This window comes from Ictalurus furcatus, chromosome 7 (genome assembly GCF_023375685.1).
Source record: "Ictalurus furcatus strain D&B chromosome 7, Billie_1.0, whole genome shotgun sequence".
Lineage (NCBI taxonomy): Eukaryota > Metazoa > Chordata > Actinopteri > Siluriformes > Ictaluridae > Ictalurus > Ictalurus furcatus.
Genome location: NC_071261.1, coordinates 31,126,332 through 31,150,155, shown reverse-complemented (window position 1 = coordinate 31,150,155; position 23,824 = coordinate 31,126,332). Strand labels below are relative to the sequence as shown.

General features: G+C 37.9%; 2 protein-coding genes across 2 annotated transcripts in view; both read right to left on the bottom strand.

Moving 5' to 3' along the window:
* Positions 1-23,824, bottom strand: part of LOC128610739 (uncharacterized) — an 84,168-nt gene that overhangs the window by 50,842 nt on the left and 9,502 nt on the right. The gene's annotated exons all lie outside the window — the stretch shown is intronic.
* Positions 15,589-17,442, bottom strand: LOC128610736 (uncharacterized). The gene has a single exon (XM_053630154.1). The coding sequence runs from the start codon at positions 17,440-17,442 to the stop codon at positions 15,589-15,591; it is 1,854 nt and encodes a 617-aa protein (XP_053486129.1).

Here is a 23,824-nt window from a genome sequence, read left to right as displayed (position 1 = left end):
TCTTTTGTCTTTATACACAGTGATGTTTACACTGATGGGTCAACATACAGAGTGATCATTCTGTTGTAACTTTCTTTTGTCTCTGTACCTCAAGAGACAGTTACATTTACATTACATGTATTCACTTAGCAGACTCTTTTATCCAAAGCGACTTACAAATGAGAAAAATACAAGCAAAAGCATTATAAATACAAGCATTTACACTGATGGGTGAACATAATCACCTGATTTTTGTAAATGAGAGAAATGATGTTTGCAGGAAGCTCCCACTTTCTGCTGATGTCTACAGTAACTGCTAACATTTACAAAATGTGCCTACAATAAATAATAAGTCAATTTAATGGAAGTAAAAGTCCATGTTTAATAAAAACTGTAATGAAATTAATAAAATAAAAGGTTGAGGTTGTTCAGTTTAGTTTTATACATGTTCTCATATTTATAGCTGTATTTGGTTTATTTATGGGTTTTATATTATTCTTATATGATTCTTAGCTCTTTTTTTAATTCTGTGGGTTTTAGTGAAGTTTACTGAAAGTAAACATCAACAACAACAATAAACACAACAATTCCTCCTCAGCATTCAGCAACTCCAGCCGCGACGCCATGTTTGTAAGTGTTGCTATGGTTGTTCAGATAAACTACTTCTTCTCTCAGCTACTTCCTGTTGTTTTACATGACGGTTACTCAGAGTCGCCCACTTTGGGGGGGGGGGGGGTATTTATTATTATTTATTGATATATATATATTGTTATGTGTGTGTGTCTGTGTTATTATTTCAGACATCACATATTTATCATACTGTATATATTAAATGTTTTATGCACATTTTGGTATTTTATAAATGTTTGAAGGATTTTTACACGCACCCCTGCTCTCATCAGACGGAACCCCGGTTGGGAAACATTGCCTTAGATGATTAAAATAACACACTTTTGCCATCACCTCCTACACTGCTGTCTGACATCAACCAAGGATGCAGTATAATAGTGAAAATAATATTGAAATGAATATAAAATCCACATCTCATGGTTACTTTATTTAGTATATTTCCTTATCAACTAAAAGTAAATACTGGCTACACCACAGGTTCTCAAGTCAAACAACAACAACAACAACAACAATAATAATAATAATAATAATAATAATAATAATAATAATAATAATAATAATAGCTTGGCACCCTGTCCAGGGTGTACCCCACCTTGTGCCCGATGCTCCCTGGGATAGGCTCCAGCTTTCCCCGTGACCCTGAAAAGGATAAGGGGTATAGAGGATGGATGGATGGATGGATAATAATAATAACAATAATAACAATAATAATAATAAGAAGTAGAAGAATATCTTGTAATTCCAAACACACTGATCACAACTCACTTAATACCAAATATTTTCTGTTTTTTATGCATTTATCCACTTTTACTTAAATACCTTTTAAAACCAAATAAACTTTTTTACATAAACAGTACTATAACTTACTTATTAATAGGTTTTATTTACTCTACTAGTAGATGTGCATAACAGTAAATATTAGAGTAAATGTGAATGAGTTTCAGTTTAACGTACCTGTGTTGTAGAAATCAGTCCAATGAAGAAAGATACTATAGATACTATAATATCTGTGTTATGACCATGTTAACAAGAAGAGTTTCTTTATCACCTGACGAGAGTCATAAGGGAGGGTTACATGATGTGAAATGTAATGTCTAGGACTTTAAATTCTCTGCATCCTTCAACACAGCACTCCAAATAGCTTGAGATTCAGTTTTGTCAGCAGTGTTTGGGAATGAATCTCGCCCCTCCTAGCTTTCTTTGTGTTTGAAACAAACCACACATTTTATGCTTATATTCTAAAACATCACATGGTTTCCAGGAACACGTCTCCTTTCCCATATAGTGGTGAAGGGAATTGCGACACGTGAGTCTGAACTTTCAACTCGGCTCCCAAAAAAAGAGCCGACTTTTTCCATTCCCATATGGCTCACTGCCAGTTTTTATTTTCAAAACTAGGCCAAGTTGTTCTTTGCCTAACAATCACTTTTAACATTTTACTCTTCCTTCTGATTAATAAAATAACATTATACTTTGTATTGTACATGTTATAAATTCTATTTACTCTATGTAGATAGCAAGGTGCTACACATTAGCACTTAAAATGCAGTAAGGATTAATATTATTGAGCTGCTGTGTGAATTTAACTTTTATTAAAGTTAAATGTGGAAAAGATTCCTGTCCATTTAACCTGATATTCTCCTTCCTACACTACACTCTGACTTACATTTAAACTGCCTTTACAAAGAGTTATTCTGTGCCTCACAACTCGGATACTGATTGGACTCTGGATCAAAGTTTTAATGAAAACCTGGAATGTGTTTTCCAGGGCAGAGGAGACAGTTTTATCTTTGTGACCTTGACCTTGGGTCAGAAGCGTAGATGAGATGTTTTGGGAAAGGGCTCTTTGGCAGGTGGGCAGTTGAGGACTGAACTTTGAAGGGACAACACCTGCGTATGCACATGCATGAAGCTTCACTAAAGACTATTCCTCTTCTCCACATTTGTACCTGCTTGCATCTTTATTGAGAAGAAAAAATACTTCACAATCCATCATTACAGTTGTACTATATGTGATTAGCAGCATGAAAGATTAGGGAATATAGAATACTGATAAAGCTTCCTGAACACACTTTAAGCACACCTGTTCTTGTGATTTATAAAAATGATTTATAATCCCACTTTCCATTAGAGGATTCCAGATTTCTGTAAACCGACTTTGTGGCAATCTCTTTGGTTGAAATTGCTATATAAACAGAATTGAACCAGTGATGTAAAGAACATGTGTTTCTATATTGCAAACTTAATACTTATTTAAAGGAAATAGTCGTGTATTGTTATACCAGACAGGGTGGTTAAATCTTCCACCAGCCCAATTTGTAGCCTTACTCAATTACTAGCCATGGGAATTAACAGCTCTTCCCTGCATTTTCTTGTTTTTATATTTTGGAAAGTGGAATATTTCTCTATTAACATAATAGTTCTTTATATTTACTGGTTGGAAAGTGATCAGTGCACCCCCAGATATTTTATACTTCTGTTATAGAAATCATTTGTGAATTCATGGCCCAAAACCACACTTTACACAATTCTGCTTTCTTAGGAAACTGGTGGTAGAGTACAAGACTACTTCTGTTTTTTTTTTTTTGTCTGTTGTTGCATACAGGACCACTTCCTTTTGGAAGAAAAATCCCCACGCAGCATAGAAAGAAACAAACTACTTTTTGTTCTTCTTTCATTTAATCATAGGTTATTCATGAAGAGTGCTGCTGATAGCTATTGTATGCATTTATATTTTGGATTGGTAATGCATCCAATAATTTGGAACCTACATGTATAGTACCAAACAGTTTATGTACATTACCTAATACCTGACCTGGCACTTAGCAATATATTTGATATTAGTTGACTACTTGACCCATAAAATCTATATGTGAAATTGTATCCAAAGCTGTTATGTGAGAGTTATGTGTTGCATTGTAGTATAGTTTAAGCCCAAACCTAAATTTAAATATAAACACTTATCCTGTTGTTTTTACAAAATGAACACCTGAAGCAAATACCATATTTAAAATGTGTAAATGTGGGGGTCAAAATTAATTCCAGTAATAACTCTGAAATATGAATGACTTAAGATTGAATAATATTTCTGCAGAAGGAAGCAACTGTGGCACACTGATACCATGAGAATAATAATGAGAAGGAGATGAGAAATAATGAGAAAACAACCAAATAATCAGAGTTTCTTTATCACCTGATGAGAGTCATAAAGGAGGGTTAAAAACCAGCCAATGAAAATGACTGAGTTGTGTCTAGTCCTAACATCATATGAAATATCAACACTTTAATTCTCTATATCCTTCAACACAGCACTCCGAATAGCTTGAGATTCAGTTTTGTCAGCAGTGTTTGGGAATGAATCTCGCCCTTCCCAGCTTCTTTTGTGTTTGAAACAAACCACACATTTTATGCTTATAATCTAAAACATCACATGGTTTCCAGGAACACGTCTCCTTTCCTCTGTAGTAGTGAAGGGAATTGCGAATCGGTTTAGTGATTTGGAGCTTTCAACTCGACTCCCAAAAAAAGAGTAGACTCTTTTCATTCCCAAAGGGGTCTAATAAAACTTAATTAACTGCTTACTGTAACTAAAGCTTACTGAACATACGTCCGTGTACACTTGTACACTGTAATCATTATAATCCCACTTACCTTTAGATGATGGGTTCCAAGTCTGGTTCCTATCAAGGGTTCTTCTTCATGTTGTCACAGGGAGTTCTGATATAGAGATCTTTTGCAAGTTGATGATTCATGGCCAAAAACCACACTGTATTCCTGAACAGTATAACAGTATCATTAAAAATGAGGTAACTATACTTAAAACTGTTAATAAGTTCAGCTTTATTTAACGATATTAATGTTTTGATTTCAAGGAACTGAAATAAAATAAGTAAAAAAGTAATTTAACTCTAAAAGGGAACCCTGACTATGAAGACTTGTATGGTTTATTAGATTAACACTGACATCAGCTATATAAATCCATCTATATATTCTAGATGTCAGGTATTTTTTTAAAATTATAAATATCCTTGCACTCGTAAGCCGCCATTGCTGTTTACATGGCAATGCATTCTGGGTAGTGACATCAAATGTTTGCAGCGGTCTTTATTCTCCAGTGACATAAACATGTCTTCAGCCTTTTCAATTTGAACCCGAGCGTAACATAAGCGAGGAGGTTAATATACAAGACTACTCAAAATGTACATCGGAATGAAGATGATCAGAGAGGTGAGGAGGTGAGAGTGGGGCAAAATCCATGGTGTCTGGGTAGCAACTGCACGTCTTTGCCAACCGAAAGAGTTTGTTGTTCAAGGTAAGCATATGGATTAAACTATCGTTTTATAATGAAATGTATTCTAATATCAACCATTTTAGAGATTATCAGCCGTCTCGCCGTCATATACTTTATCCTGTTCAAATTCCGACGGCCCGCCAGTGCGTTGACGCCATGATATGAGCAAATCTATGCTATCTACAGCTTCTGTGTGTATGAAGGTAGTCCTGTCGTTGGAAAGCTGAGATTCTTGTGATTCCACTGATATAAACTGTTTTGAGATACAATCACAACAGCAGCTACAATCAACGTCTGTCAGACCACCGACATACAAACAAACACTTACAAAACCGATTCAACTCACCTCATATGAAGTCTCATAGTAATCCACTGATCAATTATATCCTGACAAAAACAGTCTTGTTACACTGGCAAAGGCCCAAACCAGGGGTGTTTAATCTAATCTGGAAAGGGCCTGTGTACGTGCAGGTTTTCATTCCTACCAACCAGAAGCCACATCTGAGTCTACTGAAAGCCAAGATCAACTGATTAATCAGGTTGAATCCTGCTTGGTTGGAATGAAAACCTGCACCCACACTGGCCCTTTGCTGATAAGATTGGACACCCCTGGTCCAAACAATTAAATTATATAAAAATATTTAGTCCACCTTTCAGAAGAGACCAAAACCATACATGTAATCCAAGAGGTTCAACAATAACTTTAATTTTACTTTGGTAATGCCTTGGCTAGGGGGTTTAGGCTAATTTTACAGGAGCTTTACATTATGAGAATTTACAGAAAAAAACACACCAACAAGATGCTTATGGGTTTGCTCATATTTACAGATATCCCCTGTATCACAGCAAACAAGGACTAAAATTACATCCAAAAGCAGCACAGTGTGACATTCTTTTCCTGCTGTGGGGGCTAGTAGCTAATTCTTTTGACTGCTGAAATGCAACCATTTTACATCATCGACACAGAGTGCAGTGCCATTGTCACGTAATGTCACCATCTGTAGGTTAAAATATGCATTAAATATGAAGGATTTTTAAAGTAATGAACATATTTCATGTGCTTCTAACAAAGTATTTTAGTAAGAGAGTGCAATTGTTGTGTGTTAAGGCCTACAAGTCTGCATAGTTGGAATTCCTTCAAATGCATAGTTTTTTTTTTTTTTTTTAAATTGACCTCATCTCATTAGCATATTAGTATATTTGAACAAACATTGTGGATAATCGTTTTGCAGCACAAATAGTATGTATTTGGCTATTTTTATAACATGCTGAGTAAAAAAAAAAATAAGCTTTATAGAAGTAGTCATTATTAAAACTATAGTTTATTTCACATTTTACACAAATGACTGTGAAACTAAAATCAGCATATTTTTAATTGCGTGCTCCAATTTGAATATAGAAGTTTGTGAAAATAGGCATATTTAATCTCATTATCGTGTCTGTTCCTCGCTGTTAATTTGTGTTTCTGTTTTCTTTATACAGGTTACACTTTGTGGACAGATAGCAGATCTATATGCGATATATATATATGTATGATATATATAACTTTTTGAATGCATGTGGGGACCAGTGCAGACAAGTTTGTAAAAAATGAGGACTAAACGCACCTTAAAACGGTAACTCCCCATTTTAATTAATTTCTGAGATTGGCATTGATTTGGGTGATGGATTAGAAATGAAGGTTAATGTGATTCCTCCTCATGTACCCAGGCAGATTTTCTTAAGCATTATCGTTTGCAACATAGCCATTTTTCAAAGGTTAGCCCTTTACCTTGTCTATATGACTCTTGTATCTGCACATTTATTTCATTCAATGCACGGAAAATACATGTATCACGATTTCATAATGAGAAAGATAAGAGGAATACATGTCAAGCAGTACAGATTGTGTACACATGTGATTTATGTGGGATTAAGTAACCTTTTTCAGGGGAGAAAAAAAAAAAAAAACCTAAATTTTGGTCATTTGAGAGCTCATGAAAGAGTAGCATTCCCATATAAGAATTGTAGGTGTAGCACAAATGTTTATTCATCATTTAAAGCTCACACAACCAGAACCCATGATGTAGATGATAGTTTAACCTCATTGGACCTCTTTAATAAATCTTACAGATTGCACTGCAGGTGATGGCAGTTCTGCAACTGCAGAGACTGCTTATGAGGATCCTGAGAGTGATCTGAGAGTGAAAACGCTGCATTACTTCGAATGCTTCCATTTTTGTTGTATGTAATAACAGAGGGAGATTGTGCATGGGCAGTGTTAATGCAATTAAAATACATTGTGGAGTTAAAGCTGTCCCTAACATTTACAGAAGAAATGATTCAATATCTACAGAGTAAAATTAGGGACCACAGGCAAATTCTTCTTGAAGTCTTTCCAGTCTTTAAACTTCGGCCAAAGCATCATTACATCGAACATTACCCAGAGCTGATTAGATGTTTTGGTCCTCTTGTAAACTTATTGACCATGTGTTTTGAAGGCAACAAGAAGAAGAAACACTGTTTCTTCAAACGAGTCATGACACATAGAACTTTAAAAATGTGCTAAAGACACTGGCAAGCAGACACCAGGATATGATGGCTTACCATCTAAGTGCCCGGATCTCTCGTTTATTCAAAGAAAGAAATATATATCTCACATGGCCATCTCGTCAGCCTCAGACAGGATCTTCACCTGAGAGGCCATCTCTTCGACCTCAGACAGGAACATGGCATGCTCTCTGAGTTTCAGGTGTGGAACAGTCTCTTCTGCACCTCAGAGAGATGACATCATATCCCCAGCCTGGCTTGAATGCAGAGCGATGGCTACTGCACAGCCAGTGGGAGGAATGAAGCTCAAGGCTGAGCCTGAGGAGGAAGCGATGTTCCCCATGATGCCAGAGGGAGGAGCAAAGTTCTCCACGAGGCCAGAGGAAGGAGCAAAGTTCTCCATGAGGCCAGAGGCGGGAGCGAGGTTCTCCACGAGGCCAGGAGGAGGAGCAATGCTCTCCGTGAAGCATGAGGGGGGAGCGACATATGGCATGAAATAAAGGAAAGGAGTGACGTCTTCAGAGGAGCATGGAGGCAGAGTGACATCCGAAGCCGAGCAGGAAGGCAGAGCGACGTCCCAAGCCAAGCAGGAAGGCAAAGCGATGTCAGAAGCGGAGCCTGGCGTTGTGATGTCTGAGGCAGAACAGGGAAGAAAACTTAAATATCTGTCTGTTCTGCCTAGTCTGCTTCTTCTTCTGTACCAAAGTATTATTGAACCAGTTCTTATGTATGGTGCCATTTGTTTTTTCAGTATGCTAACAGTAACCAATAAGAACAAACTTTTGAAAATAACTAATTTAGCAAGGAAAATTATTGGTATTCCCATCCCTAATTTATCAGACTGTGTTAGTTCATTTACGCTCCGGAAGGCACATACAATTTTGAATGACCCATACCACCCACTTTATCAATATTTCAACTCCCTTCCCTCTGGCCGCACGTATAGACTACCCATGTGCAGAAAGGCCAGCTATGGTAGGAGTTTTGTTCCTATGGCTATATGAGCATTAAACACATAGGTACTCAGCCATTGTGATGTCAGATTCATTGTTGTATGATGATCCTGATGTTTTTCTCCTTGTCCCCTTCTCCCCTCTATGCCTGTGATTGTTTATGATGGTCTATATGTATGATGTTGTTATGTTTTTGTACGCACCCACTGTGGAAACAAATTTCCTCTTTCTGAGGACCAATAAATTATCTATCTAAAAGCGGAGCGCTTGGCACCAAGCGGCTGAGCAATGTTTTCAGCTGAACAGGGATGCTGAGTGGCGTCCTCAGACAAGCAGGGAGGCTGAATGACATTCTCCAACGACATGGCAGGCTGTACGAGACCACAATGGGGGAGGGAGGGAGGGACATGGTTCCAGTCTGGTTAGAAGGTTCCCCTTTGGTATACCCCATGACGGAGTACATCATGTTGAGCCATTCCCGATTGTTCTTAATGAGGGAGAATTTTCCCTCCTTCTCCAACGTCAGCCTCTTGAATCTACTGCATCCATGGTGAGGTGAAGTATTCTGTCACATTACAGAATGTTGTTTGCATGATCGTTTGATCCTTGCCAATCTATAGTTACTGATTTCTGCCAAATCCTGTGGAATTGTCTTCTCATTAAAAAGCCTTACCTGCACTTGCTTCTGTGTCAGCCTCTGTTATGTGACAGAGATGCTAATTTCCTTTTGCAGCAGGACTTGGCACCCGCCCACAGCCAAAACTACTAGTAAGTGTTTTGCTGACTATGGTATTACTGTGATTGATTGTCCAGCCGACTCGCCCGACCTGAACCCCATAGAGAATCTACGAGAGACACCAGACCCAACAATACAGACGAGCTGAATGCCTCTATCAAAGCAACCTGGGCTTCCATATCACCTCAGCAGTGCCACAGGCTGATTGTCTCCATACCGCATTGATGCAGTGCATAAATTAACATACTTTTCAGAAGGTCGACATTTCTGTATTATAAATTCTTTATTCTAGTATTTTGAGATGCTGGATTTTTGATTTCTGTGAGCTGTAAGCCGTTATCATCAAGACTAAAACAACAACAAAATAAGGCTTTAAATATTTTACTTTCTGTGTAATAAATCTAGAATATATGAAAGTTCCATTTTTAAAAATTAATTAAATTAATTAATGAAAAAAAAGAGAACTTTTCTATGATATTCAACTTTTTGGAGTTGCACCTGTATTTTCCCCATAGGCTAAACCTGAGAATATAGTATCCATTTCAGAATTGTTTTTTTTTTTTTTTAAATCAATGTTTTGAAACCTTGTTAACAAAATAAAAGCCTATTAACACAGAATGCATTATTTTATACTTAAACATCACTGGGATTAAATATTGCAGTTTGAATGGGTTTCAATGAGTGTAACTATTTTGTTTACCTAGCTTCAAATAGATTTATGAAAGCAAATGAGGGTAAGGTATTAAAATTCCAATAGAAATACACACCTTTTGTAAACTTTATGTTGTTTGCATTAACACAGACAAAATGATTTTTTTTTTTTTTAATGAAAAAGACAAAAATGCCCACAAGGCGCACAAGGTTTAAAACAAATGCAAACATTGAACATGTTTTTAAGCTCTAAAATCAGCTCTAAATTAAAGTGTTTCAGATCACATTTCTTTTCTTTTGACTTTATTTGCATATGTGGCCATAAAGTAATCCAAAAGTAATCCGATTACATTACTTTCATATTGTGATACTTGGATTACGTTACTGATGACATTTTTTATGAAGTAATTTGTAAGTGTAACAGAATACATTTTTAAAGTACCCCTCCCAACCCTGTTACTGTATACAGTATATTATAAAGTTCAAGACCATTTTTACCCTTCCCAGGAGTCGTCAAACAACAAAGAACAAGACATATAATAGTCTGCGAGGACACAAAGGAATCCAGGGTAACTTCTAAGAAACTAAAGGACTCTCTCACACATTGGCTAATGTTAATGCTCATGAGTTCACCATCAGGAGAACACCGAACAACAGTGGTGCACATGGTAGGGTTACAAGGAGAAAGATCACATGGAGAAGCCAGAAGGCTATTGGAAAAATGTTTTATGAATGGATGAGACCAAAACATAGCTTTTTTTGTTTTAAATGAGAAGCGTTCTGTTTGGAGAAAGGAAACTCTGCATTACAGCATAAGGATCTTATCCCATCTGTGAAACATGCTGGTGGTAGTGTCATGGTTTGGGACTGTTTTGCTGCATCTGGGCTAGGACGACTTGCCATCATTGATGGAACAATGAATTCTGAATTACACCAGCGATTTCTAAAGGAAAATGTCAGGACATCTGTTCGTGATTTAAATCTCATGAGAAAATGGATCATGCAACAAGACAACCAAACTAAACACACAAGTCGTTCTACTAAAGAACGGTTAAAGAAGAACAAAGTTAATGTTTTGGAATGGCCAAGTCAAAGTTCTGACCTTAATCTAATAGAAATGTTGTGGAAGAACCTGAAGCAAGCAGTTCATGTGAGGAAACCCACCAACATCCCAGAGTTGAAACTGTTCTGTACTGAGGAACGGGCTAAAACTCCTCCAAGCCGATGTGCAGGACTGATCAACAGTTACCGCAAACATTTAGTTACAGTTATTGTTGCACAAGGGGCTCACACCAGATACTCCATTAGCATAGCTCCTCCCCTGAGTGGGCTGCACACAGTCTGCCATGTTCTCTGCTCTGGAACAGCTACAGTGATGAGAAGAATGTCTCAGCTTCATAAGCATTGTAAGTGTACAGTTGTTTCCTCTGCCGGAGTCTCTCCTTCATCAGAATCCGACTCTGGTTCATTCATATAGGGCTGAAAACTGATATTTTCAGCGTCAGTCATATGGGTTCTCCTGATTTGTTGTTGCCGTAGTATCCGAAGCACGAGCTGCAATGGCACAGCCCTTTTCTAGAAAGGATATGGGGAGCAGCAGCTGATTTGCATTTAAAGAGACACACACAAAAACAGTGTTTTTTTGCCTCCACCCAAAAAGGGGCATTTTCAGCATGGTATAATAAATGACCCGTGGGGTATTTTGTATTTTAAGCTGAAACTTCACAGACACATTCTGGGGAAACCTGAGACTTATATTACATCTTGTAAAAAGGGTCATAATAGATCTCCTTTAAATACTACAGTGTAGTTGGGTTTAAAAACTGTTTTAAACTCAATGATAGGTGTGTGCGGGAATGGGAAGTCTGATTTTTCCCGTGTTCCAGTTTAATATAGCCCAGTCTAACAATAACAACTAGAATAATACAGTAAGGGGAAAAAAGTATTTGATCCCCTGCTGATTTTGTACGTTTGCCCACTGACAAAGAAATGATCAGTCTATAATTTTAATGGTAGATTTATTTGAACAGTGAGAGACAGAATAACAACAAAAAAAATCCAGAAAAACGCATGTCAAAAATGTTATAAATTGATTTGCATTTTAATGAGGGAAATATGTATTTGACCCCTCTGCAAAACATGACTTAGTACTTGGTGGCAAAACCCTGGTTGTCAATCACAGAGGTCAGACGTTTCTTGTAGTTGGCTACCAGGTTTGCACACATCTCAAGAGGGATTTTGTCCCACTCCTCGTTGCAGATCTTCTCCAAGTCATTAAGGTTTCGAGGCTGACGTTTGGCAACTCGAACCTTCAGCTCCCTCCACAGATTTTCTATGGGATTAAGGTCTGGAGACTGGCTAGGCCAAGCTCAAACCTCTACCTGTACCAGAACGCCCATGGTCACATATCTCTATTGACTTTGTTACAGATCTACCCATGTCCCAAGGTAACACAACCATTCTGGTAATGGTGGACCGATTTTCTAAGTCAGTAAGGCTCGTTCAACTACACGCCCTGCCCACCGCATTCATGACAGCCGAATTACTATTTCAGCATGTATTCAGGTACTTCGGCATCCCGGAGGAAATAGTCAGTGATCGAGGACCTCAATTCACATCCAGGGTATGGTCCAGTTTTATGGAAAAAATGGGGATCACAGTCAATCTCACATCTGGTTATCATCCACAAGCGAACGGCCAAGTGGAACGTGTCAACCAGGAACTAGGCCGGTTGCTTAGGACATTCTGTGCCTCAAACCCCGAGGATTGGAGCAGATTCCTCTTGTGGGCCGAATATGCACAAAATTCACTACGACACTCAGCCACGGGCCTCACACCATTTCAGTGCATACTAGGTTACCAACCCCCACTGTTTCCTTGGAATGCTGCTCCCACGGAATCACCAGCAGTGGATCAGTGGTTCCAGAGAAGCGAACAAGTTTGGTCCAACACACACCAGCACCTGAGACAGACAGAACACACCTACAAGCATAGAGCTGATCGCCGCCGCAGTGAGCATCCATATTACCAGCCCTACCAGGTAGGGTTTGGTTGTCCACAAGGGACTTGAGACAATCACATGGCTGCAAAAAACTCACCCCAAGATACACGGGGCCATTCAAGATCCTAAGACAAATCAATGAAGTCACCTACCATCTGGAATTACCTCGACACAGTTGCATAGCCCCCTCCATCCACGTGTCATGACTTAACCCGTCATCACAGGACCTCTAGCCACGGAGGTGCCCTCCGAAACCCCTCCTGTACCACTGGAGGTCGATGGGCAACCTGCATACTTGATCAAGAATATCCTCAACTCTAGGCCCAGGATGGGTAAGCTGGAATATTTAGTCGAGTGGGAGGACTACGGACCAGAAGAACAATGCTGGATTCCGACGCAAGACATCCTGAACCCACAGCTCTGTAAGGACTTCCATGCAGCTCACCTTAAATGTTCAGGTCCACGACCCCGGGGGAGACCCAGAAAAGACTCTGCTCCTGGAGTGAGCCCTTTTGGGGGGGGGGGGGGGTGACACTGTAGTGACAACTCCTCTGGATTATACTGCCTAAATCTGTTGCCTGCATGTGCTTCCGTATTCTCAACGGTACGTGACACTTGTATCTGCACATTTATTTCATTCAAAGCACTGAAAGTACATGTATCATGATTTCATAATGAAAAGATAAGAGGAATACATGTCAAGCAGTACAGGTTGTGTACACATGTCCTTTATGTGGGTTTAAGCAACCTTTTTCAAAATAAAACCTTTTTGGTCATTTGAGAGCTCATGAAAGAGTAGCATGAACATATATTCCATCATGCTCATTGTTGTGCCTGCCGGTGACTAGCAACAAACTTCCTGTTTACACTTGAATGTGCATGCCCAGTGTGCATGAATGGTCATGTGCATTTTCGGTCATGTATTGTGGACAGAGATCGTTTCTGAAACACGGAGGAAACACCAGTGTTGATGAGGATCGTTGTCATTTTAAATTGGTTCCTGTCCCTGTCTGTATTCCCGGCCAATAAGGACACCAAATGATCATTCTGACTGAACGTAACATTTATCCATACTGTTTTCATAATTGTGCAAGCATGACAAGCAATAATATCAATATTAAGTAATCAGTGTTAGAATATGATAAAAAGACTATGTGACTCTTTCTATGTTTTATGGGTGAAAACTTAGTCATTAATGCAAGTTTTTTTCAAATTCAAATTTAATTTGTCACACACACACAACTATCCACAGTACAACATGTAATGACATTTACACGGGCCAGAATTTTCTTGTATACAGTTAGAAAACGAAAAAAGCATTTTTTACAAAGTATAATATGTGCAGATGTGTGCAGTTGTTTTGTGCAGTATAATGCTGTGCAACATTAAGCTGAGGTAGTTGTAGTGAAATCGCTCATATATACTGTATAATAAATGTGTATAAATACAGGGTAATACAGGATAAAGTGGTTACTGAAGATGAATGAATAGAAGATGTATTAAAGGAATGTAGCTGGTGTGGATGGTGTGTGGGTGTTGTGTTGGACTGATCCCCTAATTGAGGATTTAACCAATATGAAAGAAAGTCAAAGGTTTGGATGGTTCATGAAAATAACACCTTGTGATTAATCATAATAGTTAACACTAAAATATATTACTGCTATATTTGCAGCTCAGTGATGGTGTATGCAGATGGACATTATAATAGTTACATATCTGCCATGCTAAAATTATCTGGTTAGCTTACACTGATATAAACCGATCAGCCATAACATTAAAACCACTGACAGGTGAAGTGAATCACACTGATTATCTCGTTACAGTGGGACCTGTACAGGGGGTGGGATATATATATTAGGCAGCATGAGAACAGTCAGTACTCGATGTTGATGTGTTAGAAGCAGGAAAAATGGACAGGTGTAAGGATCTGAGCAGCTTTGACATACAGTCAGTGATGACCCTTGACATCTGGTAAATTCAGTGGACTGATAAAAATGTCATAAAAATTTGTGCTTACAAAGTTCCTCAGTAACTTTTAAAACCTGTGAAACAGAAAGCAAATATGTTACTGGGAATAAAACTGTTTTTGTGTGGAAATGCTGGAATTTTTTGGTAAATTGGTTTTTGGAAAGAAAGAAGCATTTGCCCTTTTCTGAAATAATTTGTTTTGTTTTAAAAAACAAATAGTTAGTCTAAACTGTAAATCATAATAGTTATTATGATGATGATGATGATGATGATGATTACTATTATTATTATTATATTAGTATTAGCAGTCATATTACTTTTCACTTATTATAATAATGAATTACTGACGTTTGAATGTTATCTCATACGTTTGTGTCAAAAAGAGGCGACCCAGGCTCACTGCAGTTAAAACATTAGTTATTTAATGAGAAAGTCAGATAAACAGATAGTTACACAGTGAACATTAGCACTAGTGGAATTAACAATAGAAGCTAATTAACTAAATCAAATTAAAAAACAAAACAAAACAGTATATACATCTATCCATGAACAGTATAGCTTCACAAACAATATGGTACATGTAAGGTAAAGTTTAAATTTTTTAATTTTGAAAAATTCCATTGCTATACTTGAAATTTATTCATAATGGCTCATCTAAACAGTTTTAAATGATTACCAAAACAAAGTAAGAGATTAAACAACAGTATTAATGAATTTTGATTTGAACAATAGCATTAATGAATAAACACAATGCAGTTTATTAATTGAACAAAAGCTGCAGTCTGGATTCAGATATGATCAGAATTCCTTCTTCATTACATGTCACATGGCCATGTTTAATCTCCTCAATTCATTTTTTGCCAATAACAGCAAATTTACTCAATGCTCTTGTATACCCCGTTACAGAATTAACTCTTTCCTGTGATTCAGGCTGAATGTTCCTCAGCTCTCTTAGTCTCTGAGCATAGTTGAGTTTTCCAGTTTCTTCAGCTCGAGGGATCAAGAAGTCGAGACACTGAACAATGAAAGCAGAATCTGGCTTTAAAGCAATCTCAGACAGTTTCATGATGATGGTGCAGGCTTCTTTCACCAGCTCAGCATTTTCCTTTTCAGTCTTGGTCAGTTCTTCTTTCAGTCTCTTCTCCATGCTTGTCTTCTCCTCTTCCTGTTTCTTGCTGCTTTCCAACTCCTTTTTAACATTTTCAACAGCCTTTGAGTCAAACGTGATATCTGATGCTGAATTACTGCTTTCATATTGTTTTTTAAAATCATCAAACCTCACTGTGGTCTGTTCGCTGCGTGTAACATATTTCTTGTCTTCTTTGACATGTTTAGTGTAGTGACATTTACCTGTACATACAGTGCAGTGGCCATTTCTCATGACTTCACACCACCAAGGACTCCAGGCGCTCCAGCAGTTATACTCATGACAGTTCTCCTTACAGACAGAGCAAGTGGTGGCCTTTCTGTTCCACTGTGAAGCATTTTCAATGGAAAGTTTTTCTTTGTAACACTTGGTGACTGTAAAAGTAAAGTTTTCATTTCTCTTAATCTTTTCTTGGTTTTCCTCAAGGGCTTTCTGAATCTGAGACAGTTCTTCACGTTTGCGCTCTACAAAGTCAATGCGGTCTTTTAGATTAGACATACAGGCTTCAAGTAGTTTGGACTCTTTCAGAACTCTTTCAGTCTGCTCTAAGCTTTTTCTGTTCTCTTCTTCCAGTGAGGCAAAAAAAACATTTAAACTGTCCTCTGTTAGTTCCCAAGCTGTCTGGAGAACTCTGTTATATCTTGGGTTCCTTTTTTCAGCTTGGCGATTGTTGAATAAGAAATGCTCAGGTTCATTTTCTTCATTTTTCCTGCAGAGAACCCCCACTTTCTTGATGGCATTAAGAGCATTATCTGGAGGCAGTCCGTCTGAGTGAGTGACAAAAATGACAATGTTGTTCTCTATGACTTTACCAAATAAGGACAAAACTGCATCAAAGATGTACTGCAGTCTGTCAGAGAGTGAATTCTCAGATGCCTTCACTATCAGACACACTGCATCGATTTCTTTCACTCCAGTAACATTGTGAAACAGTTTGTACAGATTCTCAGCGATCTGTTTATCCACATCTGTTCCCCTGGCGTCTCCATAACCTGGAGTGTCAATGATGGTAAGACAGATTGGGTTGCCTTGGGCACAGACCTCATACACAGTGATTTCAGTTGTTTTACTTTCTGACTGATCTGACATGTAATTATCTCCCTTTTCTTCTGTAATTTCAAACCACACTTCATCTGTAAACTTCACCCCAAGTATATAATTAGCCATTGCATTGATCACCGTAGTTTTGCCTGTTCCAGTTTCTCCTACCATCAGTAGGATTTTGTTTTGCATATTGATGTCTCGCTGTCCAAATGTCCATTTTCTCACTGAGCCTTTTTCATAAAGATTACTTCTGGTTGTGAGGAGACGATATCGTGCAGGTGGACCTTCACTGATGAATTTACTCTTCTTGATTACATCACGTACAGTCTGTGATGAGTCTTGTAATCTGTTGAATTTAAAGGACAGATAGAGGGTCAGTTTGATATTGTGTTTATGAAGTTCATCAATTGTTATCAAGAAGCCTAGACGAAATGTTATGGCAAAGGGCTCTTTGACATGTGGGCAGTTGAGGACTGAACTTTGAAGAGACAACACCTGCGTATGCACATGCATGAAGCTTCACTAAAGACTATTCCTCTTCTCCAAGTTTGTACCTTCCATCTTTATTGAGAAGAAAAAATACTTCACAATCCATCATTACAGTTGTACTACTAATATAGAATACTGATAAAGCTTCCTGAACACACTTTATGCACACCTGTACACTGTAATGATTTATAATCTCACTTTCCATTAGAGCATTCCAGATTTCTGTAACCGACTTTGTGGCAATCTCTTTGGTTGAAATTGCTATATAAATAGAATTGAATTGAACCAGTGATGTGAAGAACGCATGTTTCTATATTTCAAACTTAATACTGATTTAAAGCAAATAGTCGTGTATTGTTATACCAGACAGGGTGGTTACATCTTCCACCAGCCCAATTTGTATCCTTACTCAATTACTAGCCATGGGAATTAACAGCTCTTCCCTGCATTTTCTTGTTTTTATATTTTGGAAAGTGGAATATTTCTCTATTAACATAATAGTTCTTTATATTTACTGGTAAGTGATCAGTGCACCCCCAGATATTTTATACTTCTGTTATAGAAATCATTTGTGAATTCATGGCCCAAAACCACACTTTACACAATTCTGCTTTCTTAGGAAACTGGTGGTAGAGTACAAGACTACTTCTGTTTTTTTTTTTTTTTGTCTGTTGTTGCATACAGGACCACTTCCTTTTGGAAGAAAATTCCCCACGCAGCATAGAAAGAAACAAACTACTTTTTGTTCTTCTTTCATTTAATCATAGGTTATTCATGAAGAGTGCTGCTGATAGCTATTGTATGCATTCATATTTTGGATGGGTAATGCATCCAATAATTTGGAACCTACATGTATAGTACCAAACAGTTTATGTACATTACCTAATACCTGACCTGGCACTTAGCAATATATTTGATATTAGTTGACTACTTGACCCATAAAATCTATATGTGAAATTGTATCCAAAGCTGTTATGTGAGAGTTATGTGTTGGATTGTAGTATAGTTTAAGCCCAAACCTAAATTTAAATATAAACACTTATCCTGTTGTTTTTACAAAATGATCCTGTTAGCAAGTAAATGAACACCTGAAGCAAATACCATATTTAAAATGTTGTAAATGTGAGGGTCGAAATTAATTCCAGTAATAACTCTGAAATATAAATGACTTAAGATTGAATAATATTTCTGCAGAAGGAAGCAACTGCGGCACACTGATACCATGAGAATAATAATGAGAAGGAGATGAGAAATAATGAGAAAACAACCAAATAATCAGAGTTTCTTTATCACCTGATGAGAGTCATAAAGGAGGGTTAAAAACCAGCCAATGAAAATGACTGAGTTGTGTCTAGTCCTAACATCATATGAAATATCAACACTTTAATTCTCTATATCCTTCAACCCAGCACTCCGAATAGCTTGAGATTCAGTTTTGTCAGCAGTGTTTGGGAATGAATCTCGCCCTTCCCAGCTTCTTTTGTGTTTGAAACAAACCACACATTTTATGCTTATAAACTAAAACATCACATGGTTTCCAGGAACACGTCTCCTTTCCTCTGTAGTAGTGAAGGGAATTGCGAATCGGTTTAGTGATTTGGAGCTTTCAACTCGGCTCCCAAAAACAGAGTAGACTCTTTTCATTCCCAAAGGGGTCTAATAAAACTTAATTAACTGCTTACTGTAACTAAAGCTTACTGAACATACATCCGTGTACACTTATACACTGTAATCATTATAATCCCACTTACCTTTAGATGATGGGTTCCAAGTCTGGTTCCTATCAATGGGTTCTTCTTTGGTCATGGGTTCTTCTTCATGTTGTCACAGGGAGTTCTGATATAGAGATCTTTTGCAAGTTGATGATTCATGGCCAAAAACCACACTGTATTCCCGAACAGTATAACAGTATCATTAAAAATGAGGTAACTATACTTAAAACTGTTAATAAGTTCAGCTTTATTTAACGATATTAATGTTTTGATTTCAAGGAACTGAAATAAAATAAGTAAAAACAGTAATTTAACTCTAAAAGGGAACCCTGACTATGAAGACTTGTATGGTTTATTAGATTAACACTGACATCAGCTATATAAATCCATCTATATATTCTAGATGTCAGGGTTTTTTTTTTTAATTATCAATATCCTTGCACTCGTTAGCCGCCATTGCTGTTTACATCGCAATGCATTCTGGGTAGTGACATCAAATGTTTGCAACGGTCTTTATTCTCCAGCGACATAACATGTCTTCAGACTTTCAATTTGAACCCGAGCGTAACATAAGCGAGGAGGTTAATATACAAGACTACTCAAAATGTACATCAGAATGAAGATGATCAGAGAGGTGAGGAGGTGAGAGTGGAAAGGGCCTGTGTACGTGCAGGTTTCCATTCCTACCAACCAGAAGCCACATCTGAGTCTACTGAAAGCCAAGATCAACTGATTAATCAGGTTGAATCCTGCTTGGTTGGAATGAAAACCTGCACCCACACCGGCCCTTTGCTGATAAGATTGGACACCCCTGGTCCAAACAATTAAATTATATAAAAATATTTAATCCACCTTTCAGAAGAGACCAAAACCATACATGTAATCCAAGAGGTTCAACAATAACTTTAATTTTACTTTGGGTATGCCTTGGCTAGGGGGTTTAGGCTAATATTACAGGAGCTTTATGTTATGAGAATTTACAGAAAAAAACACACCAACAAGATGCTTATGGGTTTGCTCATATTTACAGATATCCCCTGTATCACAGCAAACAAGGACTAAAATTACATCCAAAAGCAGCACAGTGTGACATTCTTTTCCTGCTGTGGGGGCTAGTAGCTAATTCTTTTGACTGCTGAAATGCAACCATTTTACATCATCGACACAGAGTGCAGTGCCATTGTCACGTAATGTCACCATCTGTAGGTTAAAATATGCATTAAATATGAAGGATTTTTAAAGTAATGAACATATTTCATGTGCTTCTAACAAAGTATTTTAGTAAGAGAGTGCAATTGTTGTGTGTTAAGGCCTACAAGTCTGCATAGTTGGAATTCCTTCAAATGCATAGTTTTTTTTTTTTTTTTTAAATTGACCTCATCTCATTAGCATATTAGTATATTTGAACAAACATTGTGGATAATCGTTTTGCAGCACAAATAGTATGTATTTGGCTATTTTTATAACATGCTGAGTAAAAAAAACTAAGCTTTATAGATAGAAGTAGTCATTATTAAAACTATAGTTTATTTCACATTTTATACAAATGACTGTGAAACTAAAATCAGCATATTTTTAATTGCGTGCTCCAATTTGAATATAGAAGTTTGTGAAAATAGGCATATTTAATCTCGATATCGTGTCTGTTCCTCGCTGTTAATTTGTGTTTCTGTTTTCTTTATACAGGTTACATTTTGTGGACTGATAGCAGACCTATATGTGAGTGAAAATAAAACTTTTTGAATGCATGTATGTGTGGGGACCAGTGCAGTAAAATCTGTAAAAAATGAGGACTAAACGCACCTTAAAATGGTAACTCCCCATTTTAATTTCTGAGATTGGCATTGATTTGGGCGATGGATTAGAAATGAAGGTTAATGTGATTCCTCCTCATGTACCCAGGCAGAGTTTCTTAAGCATTATCGTTTGCAACATAGCCATTTTTCAAAGGTTAGCCCTTTACCTTGTCTGTATGACTCTTGTATCTGCACATTTATTTCATTCAATGCACGGAAAATACATGTATCACGATTTCATAATGAGAAAGATAAGAGGAATACATGTCAAGCAGTACAGATTGTGTACACATGTGATTTATGTGGGATTAAGTAACCTTTTTCAGGAAAAAAAAACGCTAAATTTTGGTCATTTGAGAGCTCATGAAAGAGTAGCATTCCCATATAGGAATTGTAGGTGTAGCACAAATGTTTATTCATCATTTAAAGCTCATCCAACCAGAGCCCATGATGTAGATGATAGTTTAACCTCATTGGACCTCTTTAATAAATCTTACAGATTGCACTGCAGATGATGACATTTCTGCGACTGCAGAGACTGCTTATGAGGATCCTGAGAGTGATCTGAGAGTGAAAACGCTGCATTACTTCGAATGCTTCCATTTTTGTTGTATGTAATAACAGAGGGAGATTGTGCATGGGCAGTGTTAATGCAATTAAAATACATTGTGGAGTTAAAGCTGTCCCTAACATTTACAGAAGAAATGATTCAGTATCTACAGAGTAAAATTAGGGACCACAGGCAAATTCTTCTTGAAGTCTTTCCAGTCTTTAAACTTCGGCCAAAGCATCATTACATCGAACATTACCCAGAGCTGATTAGATGTGTTGGTCCTCTTGTACACTTATTGACCATGTGTTTTGAAGGCAACAAGAAGAAGAAACACAGTTTCTTCAAACGAGTCATGACACATAGAACTTTAAACATGTGCTAAAGACACTGGCAAGCAGACACCAGGATCTAAGTGCCCGGATCTCTTGTTTATTCAAAGAAAGAAATATATATCTCACATGGCCATCTCTTGACCTCAGACAGGATCTTCACCTTAGGGGCCATCTCTTCGACCTCAGACAGGAACATGGCTTGGGAGGCCGTCTCTTCGACCTCAGGCAGGAACATGGCTTGGGAGGCCGTCTCTTCGACCTCAGGCAGGAACATGGCTTGGGAGGCCGTCTCTTCGACCTCAGGTAGGAACATGGCTTGGGAGGCCGTCTCTTCGACCTCAGGCAGGAACATGGCTTGGGAGGTCAGGAACATGGCATGCTCTCTGAGTTTCAGGTGTGGAGCAGTCTCTTCTGCACCTCAGAGAGATGACATCAACTTATAAACATATGCTCATGAGTTCACCATCAGGAGAACACCGAACAACAGTGGTGCGCATGGTAGGGTTACAAGGAGAAAGATCACATGGAGAAGCCAGAAGGCTATTGGAGAAATGTTTTATGAATGGATGAGACCAAAACATAGCTTTTTGTTTTAAATGAGAAGCGTTCTGTTTGGAGAAAGGAAACTCTGCAGTACAGCATAAGGATCTTATCCCATCTGTGAAACATGGTGTTGGTCGAGTCATGGTTTGGACCTGTTTTGCTGTATCTGGGCTAGGACGACTTGCCATCATTGATGGAACAATGAATTCTGAATTACACCAGCGATTTCTAAAGGAAAATGTCAAGACATCTGTTCGTGATTTAAATCTCATGAGAAAATGGATCATGTAACAAGACAACCAAACTAAACACACAAGTCGTTCTACTAAAGAACGGTTAAAGAAGAATAAAGTTAATGTTTTGGCCAAGTCAAAGTCCTGACGTTAATCCAATAGAAATCTTGTGGAAAGACCTGAAGCAAGCAGTTCATGTGAGGAAACCCACCAACATCCCAGAGTTGAAGCTGTTCTGTACTGAGGAACGGGCTAAAACTCCTCCAAGCCGATGTGCAGGACTGATCAACAGTTACCGTAAACATTTAGTTACAGTTATTGTTGCACAAGGGGCTCACACCAGATACTCCATTAGCATAGTTCCTCCCCTGAGTGAGCTGCACACAGTCTGCCATGTTCTCTGCCCTGGAACAGCTACAGTGATGAGAAGAATGTCTCAGCTTCATAAGCATTGTAAGTGTACAGTTATTTCTTCTGCCGGAGTCTCTCCTTCATCAGAATCCGACTCTGGTTCATTCATATAGGGCTGAACACTGGTATTTACAGCGTCAGTCATATGGATTCTCCTGATTTGTTGTTGCCGTAGTATCCGAAGCACGAGCTGCAATGGCACAGCCCTTTTCTGGAAAGGGGACAGGGAGCAGCAGCTGATTTGCATTTAAAAGAGACACACACAAAAACAGTGTTTTTTTGCTTCCACCCAAAAAGGGGCATTTTCAGCATGGTATAATAAATGACCCGTGGGGTATTTTGTATTTTAAGATGAAACTTCACAGACACATTCTGGGGAAACCTGAGACTTATATTACATCTTGTAAAAAGGGTCATAATAGATCTCCTTTAAATACTACAGTGTAGTTGGGTTTAAAAACTGTTTTAAACTCAATGATAGGTGTGCGCGGGAATGGGAAGTCTGATTTTTCCCGTGTTCCAGTTTAATATAGCCCAGTCTAACAATAACAACTAGAATAATACAGTGAGGGAAAAAAGTATTTGATCCCCTGCTGATTTTGTACGTTTGCCCACTGACAAAGAAATGATCAGTCTATAATTTTAATGGTAGATTTATTTGAACAGAGACAGAATAACAACAAAAAAAATCCAGAAAAATGCATGTCAAAAATGTTATAAATTGATTTGCATTTTAATGAGGGAAATATGTATTTGACCCCTCTGCAAAACATGACTTAGTACTTGGTGGCAAAACCCTTGTTGGCAATCACAGAGGTCAGACGTT

What these genes read in the sequence shown, in the direction of transcription:
- LOC128610736 (XM_053630154.1), bottom strand. Translation starts at nt 17,442, where the DNA reads ATGCATGTGCATACGCAGGTGTTGTCTCTTCAAAGTTCAGTCCTCAAC.